This window comes from Acipenser ruthenus, chromosome 1 (assembly GCF_902713425.1).
Source record: "Acipenser ruthenus chromosome 1, fAciRut3.2 maternal haplotype, whole genome shotgun sequence".
NCBI lineage: Eukaryota > Metazoa > Chordata > Actinopteri > Acipenseriformes > Acipenseridae > Acipenser > Acipenser ruthenus.
In genome coordinates, this window is record NC_081189.1 from 72,362,867 (window position 1) to 72,370,219 (window position 7,353).

The 7,353-nt window shown below is 40.3% G+C and overlaps 1 protein-coding gene across 1 annotated transcript; it reads left to right on the forward strand.

Annotated features, from left to right (window-relative positions):
- Positions 1-238: 238 nt before the first annotated feature.
- LOC117420765 (small ribosomal subunit protein eS6) lies at positions 239-6,712 on the forward strand. The gene is made up of 6 exons (XM_034034378.3): positions 239-356; positions 1,289-1,420; positions 1,935-2,145; positions 4,260-4,406; positions 4,556-4,713; positions 6,575-6,712. Exons 1-6 carry the CDS (start codon positions 351-353, stop codon positions 6,668-6,670), a joined length of 750 nt encoding a protein of 249 aa, XP_033890269.1. The 5' UTR covers positions 239-350; the 3' UTR covers positions 6,671-6,712.
- Positions 6,713-7,353: the final 641 nt, after the last annotated feature.

Genomic DNA, 7,353 nt, shown 5'->3' on the forward strand with positions numbered 1-7,353 from the left:
ATATTTAAAAAATGACATCGTGATTTCGAAGCAGTTCAGGTTATGACAGTTCTTCTATGGTACTAGCATTCTCAGTTATCACTCTCGTTTATACTGTTGTGTGTAGAGACAGAAATCGCCATGTTGGCTCATCCGGCTTTATATTTAGTATGCTATATTTATTTTTTAGTGGAGCCAAAATGGCCTCAGTTTCTAAACTCATGCCTAAAAAAACATCACGGCTGACTGAAATCCCATGTTGAAGCTAACTGGACGAGTTGTCGCGATAGTACGTCGCGTCTATGTGAGAGCTTGGGGCGGAAATCCGTTCTCTTTTCACTGGCAGGTCTGAGTGGCGTTAGTTCCATAAAATGAAGGTGAGAGTAGATGAAATACATTTTTAATGTTTAAGCTGTGAAGTAAGCCCCGCCATACCCCAAGAAATAGAAACTCCACGTCCTTCATAATATAAAATAATCAAATTGGTCGCGGTTTCTTTTTTTATAAAAAGAAGATGGATGTAGATTTTGTTAGCGAAAACGGAGTCTAAGAAACATGGCTGCCTCCTGCTAGAGAAATGTGTCTGCAGTTTTCTGAAACTGTAGTTGGTTCTAGTGTATTGCTGTAGCGTAACACCGTTTCAAATACAGATACCTCTGTTTCCTGACGACTTAAAATTACATGTGTTTTTTCTGTGTGGACAAACTTGGTACAAAGCAAGAAATTAACTAGAGAAGACAGGCCTTGTTTCATAACTGCAAAGTTGTTGTGGTCTGTGTTAAGATGCATCCAAACGTATAAAGCCAGTTGTCATAAATTGTATGTCATGCTAACTTCAGATGCGAATCAAGCAGCTTACTTTTTAGGTGACAAGTTCGTATCCATATTGCCATGTAGACTGGGAGAAAATCGGTTAAGGATTCTGTGTTGCCTGCTGTAGTTTACTGCAGGTTTGGTTTTCTCTCTAAACGTGTTGTAGGTTGCCGATTTTGGAGTCATGTTTATCTGATCATTAAGAAATATATGGACCTCTACTTAAGCAATTTTCAGATTTGTCTTAACGTTGATAAGCACTGTATTCCGAGTTAATCGAGGTTGTTTCAGCGTGTTCACTTTGTTTTCAGTTATGTGTCATTCGTCTATAGTACCCCTAACCCCCTATTAAATCCCAAGTCGCTATGAAATAAAATAGCAACGGACCATGTCATTGTACTGTGGAAGTGTTTAACTTTATTTAGAAATCTGTCTTCACGGAAAATGTTACCCGTTTGTTTATAATATATGAATCTGTTATTTTGCTTCTGTTTAGCTGAACATATCTTTCCCGGCTACTGGCTGCCAAAAGCTCATCGAAGTTGATGATGAGCGCAAACTGCGTACCTTCTATGAGAAGCGTATGGCCACCGAGGTCCCTGCTGATCCTCTGGGTGAGGAGTGGAAGGTAGGAAGTTCTACAGCATTTATCCATACATATTTTTTGTTACTTGGGAATAGAGCGCATATAAGGAATGCATCACATGGTATTATTGCAGGACTAAAACTGAGTTAAATATACCTTTTTATAGGGTTAGGGAAGTTGTGGGTTAAATTCTTGTGGTGTTTACTCTTAGTAATGTAAATGTAATTGAAATTGAGTAGCCAGAAATAAACAACAACAAAACTGGCAACGTTTTGTAAGTGTTAAGTCACACTTTCACCATGGGGATGCTGCCAGTTTGGGCTTTGTGTTCCTATTGTATTTGCTAGCATGCTAATACTTTTCTGCATATGACCCTTATTTTAAAGCAGTACACAATGGGAAACAAGATTTTATTAAGTTGCAACCCAGTTTTCAGTTCCAGGAACTGTTCAAATATGAATTTAAATTAGTTTGGTGCTTTAGGCTTCAGGTTATGTACTATGCGTTTGTATTGTTACATCAAAGTGCTCCTAGTAATTCCTTTCCTGTGTTGCAGGGCTATGTTGTCCGAATCAGTGGTGGCAACGACAAGCAGGGTTTCCCCATGAAGCAGGGTGTGCTGACCCACGGCCGTGTGCGTCTGCTGCTCAGCAAGGGCCACTCCTGCTACCGCCCCAGGAGGACTGGCGAGCGTAAGCGCAAGTCTGTCCGCGGCTGCATCGTTGATGCCAACTTGAGTGTGCTGAACTTGGTCATCATCAAGAAGGGTTAGTGTACTGGGCTGGCAACTGGGAAAGGAGACAAGGGATTAGTCTCGAGGTTTTTGTTTTGTTTTTTCACATGGGTCTGCTCGGCAGTCATGTATAGTTGGTGGTTTACAGTTCGTAGTCTATAGTTGTGATGCTGGCACTTCAAATATATTTAATTTACAAAAGTGGTTTGTAAGTCCAGGTTGATAGCTGTCATGTTTCACAATCTGGGAACTGGTAAAATTTAAAGATAAACAAATGTCCACCGTACTGAAATTCCAATAAAATATTGTATATGAAACTTGAAGTTTTTGTAACATTTTCAGATTTACTTGTGAAATAATTCAAATAGATTGTACTTGTAAAGAACGTGGTTCTTGTTGTATACCCATAAACTTATGGACTGGCATTGTTTGACACAATTAATCTCACGATTTAAAATTTCTCAGATAATCTTGTTTTTAATCACATATTGATACAGTTACTGCATCCATTGCATTCAAATTAGTTATTACTGATATTATTATTATTAGTATCATCCAAAAAACAGCCCATCATAAAAACCCTGTTTCTGGATTCATATTGCTGTCCCCTCTGGTTTTATATTTACACATTTTTTTATACAGAAAAAGTACAGCATTTGCTGTTAAATTGATTGAACCAACTGCTCAATCACAACAGTCAGTTTATTACTTACTTTACTGCATTTCAGATTAATCTATTTTCTTATCGGTTTCCTTTTAAAAGGGTATCCGTTATGCTCAAGTGAAATCAGACTCTCATTTGGTTGGTAAACCAATCTAGTTTGTCAAAACTGGCGCACACGTTTTGGCCAAATCAGCAACTATTTTGTCATGTCCTTGCAATGACAAATTCAGTTAATTCAAGTGCTTGTGATCGTTGTCAGAAAGTAAAGGTCTTGCAGCCAAGCATCATTTTCCAACAGAAAATTCAGAGAATTTCTACTTTTTCAGAAAAGCAATCGCATGCGGCAGCAAAGAGAGAAATCTCTAAAGAACATTACCTGGCTTAGCCTATGTCCGCAGCGTGAAACTGTAGCGCTTTTGCGAGGATTCTATTTTCACTACCTTATCCATGCAGACTTTCATTGTATTGGACACACAAACTTTCCTGGTGAATAAGTACCATGGAAAGCATACAGCCGATCGGTTGTCTGTGTGAAACAAATCCCAACAGATGCTGTTGCAGCAAAGCTGAGAATCCGACAGCAGAGCCAGCAGCACCATCAGTTGTGCAAGACACAAGTTTTCCCAAATCGAATTCCCATTGCTCTTCACAAAGCAATAGTCATTTTCCCAACTTTGCTGAAATGAGCATTTTTCTTGCTCCAAACATCTGACTGGTCAGGACTTTTTGGCTTCGGGCTCCTCCGATATTTCCACGTCTCGACTATGACTGCCACTTGCACTCGTTTCTGCTGTCGGAGCTGAAGCTTTACCTCTAATTACAAATGTATTCATAATTGTTTCTCATCATCTTAAATTCCTGCCACGTTAACCAATACTGCTGATTAGCAAGCAGTGACTCATTCATGCTTGCTGTGCAAAATCTGCGCAGCAACAAGTGAGTCAGGATGGCGCAAGTGCCGGAAAGTAAATATTTTATAAAATTAAAAATAAAATGAATTAACAATGCTCCCGGGCCGCCACAAAAAGCCTTGTGGGTCGTCTGTTCCCGAACCCTGCTCAGTGCCACAGAGCAGTAGTCTGGAGGGATGTTATTGTGGCCTATGGTTGGCTGACAACAGCTCCTTATTTAAAGTTTAACGTGACAGCCCCCCCCCCCCCTCCCCCAATTCAGTTTTCACTGTGTTGTGCACTGTTTGGATACTTGTAAATAATTGTAAATTGTTATGTTTGTAAGCGGTAATGTAAACCTACAGTTTATACAATAGCATAAACTGTGAATTGTCATGATCTTATCTCTGAATCATTGGCATTTACATCTGGATGTATGAAATTAAAGAAAACAAATATACCTTTAAATGTGGACAGGGTCCGACATTGGACCGAATAGGAATAATTGCAATGTCGGACTAGGTCCGACATAGGACCGGTAAAGGGTTAATGGTACAATAAAGAACACTACTGAAAGGACCTTTTGTTTTGCAGGCGAGAAGGACATCCCAGGACTGACCGACAGCACCGTCCCTCGTCGTCTTGGTCCAAAGAGGGCCAGCAAGATCCGCAAGCTCTTCAACCTGTCCAAGGAAGACGATGTGCGCCAGTATGTTGTGAGGAGGCCCCTGACAAAGGAAGGTGGGTGTGTGTTCTGTTGCATGGTTTACTCTCTTCCGAACCCCCATACGTTGCAGTGTATAATACACATTTATATAAGTAAAACATCAATACATTGAAGTGACTTTTATTGTATTGGCTGTTGCTAAATTGCTTTTCCATCCTTGCAGGTAAGAAACCCAGAAGCAAGGCCCCCAAGATCCAGCGCCTGGTGACTCCCCGTGTCCTGCAGCACAAGCGCAGGCGCATTGCCCTGAAGAAGCAGCGTACTCAAAAGAACAAGGAGCAAGCATCTGATTATGCCAAGCTGCTAGCCAAGAGAATGAAGGTATGAACGCTGGAAACAAATACATACAGTAGCATTGTAAAAAGTTTGTGCCCAACAATCGTTTAATTTCACTAGCAAGTGTAATACTTTTCCCATTTTATATCTATACAACTTAAATGGCAAGCTTGTGGCTGATGTAAATGTAGCTCCATCTAATTCAACTCGAGCTTGAGACTTCAGTTGTGTGAATATGATAACTTATTGATAAGGGTTATGTTGTCTTCCTATCTTCCTTAAGAAGGCGTCCATATGTGTCACATAGCTAAATTATTGAGAACAGATTGTTGTGATAAAACCTGTGTGGTTGCAATCTGTCATGTTTCTGATGTGGATTTAGTAGGTGATATAGGTGTTTTATAACTTGGCCAGATGTCAGTTTAAATGTAATGAATAAGGACAAGGTTGTAACAAATACATTTGCAACCTATATTTACAAGAGTTCTGACCTGGTTGGCTTCTGATAACATTCTTCAGTCCATTTCATTTTACAGGAAGTTGTTTTTCATATTTTAGGTAATGTACAGGTAGTGGACAAAAAATGGAAACACCAATGTAAAGTCGCTTAACCCTTTGCGGTCCTATGTCGGACCTGCTCCGACATCGTAATTTTTCCTTTCCTGTCCAATGTCGGACCCTGTCTGACATCAACAAAAAGACGCAAAAAACAGGTCTCTAGCCGTTTTTTCTCCAGAAAAAGCCGAGAAAACCATGGCCGAGTGAGACCGATAGGAGCCGAGAGAAGCCGGAAAAAAAAGGGGGCGTATCTCATGAATACTGATAGACCCGACACCGCATAGATAACACGGACATAAACAAACAAGATAGCTGCTTCCGCATCCAGAGCTCAAAGAACATCACAGACATTTGCAGAGCTTTTTTTAATAAAATAACAACTTGGATCGCATTATTGAGTTTGGTGATAAAACGAGTGATCAGGAGATGATTTATCAGTATGTACTACTATTACGAGGTATGTAAAAAATATAGCGAACAAGGAGTGGGGCGGGGCTGGAGCTGCAGTACTGAGTGTCCTGTTGATATGCAGTGCCTTTTAAACCTGTTTTACTGTGAAAAAAAATACTTTTAAACAGCGTGTCTAAAATAAACTGCGCGTGTGAAAATAAATCGGACCTGACGCGCCTGACGCGCTGAATAAATGGACCGCAAAGGGTTAATAGGGCATTGGGCCACTATGGTATCCCGCTCTGTGGAGTTCTCGGCGGACCGTTTTTGATGAAACTGGCTGCTCATGCCCCAGGTTGAAATTTGCAGTCAATTCATCTGCAGTTGCTCGCCTGTTTTGCCTTGCACTTCAAATTAATGCACGGATATCACGATCCTGGAGTATGCACTTCTGCCCACTGTTGCCCTTTGCTGATGTCTTTCCCTCGGAGTTCCATGCCGACATCACCTTAGACACCGTTGCTCGTGAAACATCAGCAAGTTGAGCTGTCTTGGTCACTGAAGCTCCTGCCAAACGCACCCCAACAATCACCCTTCTTTCAAAGTCACTGAGGTCTCCTCTTGCAGCCGTGCTAGCCATAATTATGGGCAACCAGCATTTTTATACATGACCCTAAGCATGCTGGGATGTTATTTGCTTAATTAACGCATGTGTGGAAGCCCTTGCTTTCACCATACTTGGTTTCCCTCATTTACCCAGGTGTGTCTATTTTTTTGTCCACTACCTGTAGATTGGAGAAGAAAACCAAAATGGTTATTCTACTTGTTTGAGGTGCCTAATTAATCTTGTGTTACTGTCCCACTGCCCTGTTATGACTATTCTTATGACCATCCATTGCTTAAGCAGTGTTGTAAAGAAGCATCATCAAAATTTCTAAATGTCATGTTTGTTTTGTAGGAGGCAAAGGAGAAACGCCAGGAACAGATCGCCAAGAGGCGTCGTCTGTCCTCTCTGAGAGCCTCTACATCCAAATCAGAATCCAGCCAGAAATAAAATCTTTAACATGTAAAAACAAAATAAAAAGTGTTTGCTGAAGCTTTTCTTGTATAGTGTGATCGTACAATTATTGACTTCTACATTAAACCCACACCTTGTTGGTGGGAGGAGGTAGGGAACCTTTGAATGTACTATATAACTACTATATGGTATGTAAGTAAATTAAGATGGGTTTTCTGATTGCAGAACTTACCAGAAGTTAATTAGTCTGAATTTAAGAGCAAAACACAATATGCATATACAGTATTCCAAATCATACGAACAAAAGGCAAGGTTCAGAACTACCAACACCATGTTCCCTGTTAACCTGTATTCTGACTTCCTACCAGGTGGATGTGCTGGTGGTTACCAAAAGAAATGACCTGGTCCATACTTTGTGTGCCCAACATGGGCAGTGTTTTAATGTACCATAAAGAACATTTCTGAAAGGCTTTGCAGGCAAGGAGGATATAGCCTGTATGGTGCTAGTAAACTGAGATGATTTTGGGCTATTCTTTTGGCAGTGAATTTTAATTTGTACTGTAAAATGTCCCAATAACTCATATAGTGGTTGATGTTGACTACTGTGTAATCTAGATTGCTAAATGTCAAGTTCTGAAAATCAGTGACAAATGTTAAACAGCAATTGTACAGTATATACTGTACTGTATAATTGCAGTATATATGGTTATATAGTATGT

Excerpts from the sequence above, each read along its gene's own strand:
- LOC117420765 (XM_034034378.3), top strand. Across the intron at positions 1,421-1,934 it reads CTCTGGGTGAGGAGTGGAAG|GGCTATGTTGTCCGAATCAG; the intron begins GTAGGAAGTTCT and ends CCTGTGTTGCAG. Across the intron at positions 4,407-4,555 it reads GAGGCCCCTGACAAAGGAAG|GTAAGAAACCCAGAAGCAAG; the intron begins GTGGGTGTGTGT and ends CCATCCTTGCAG.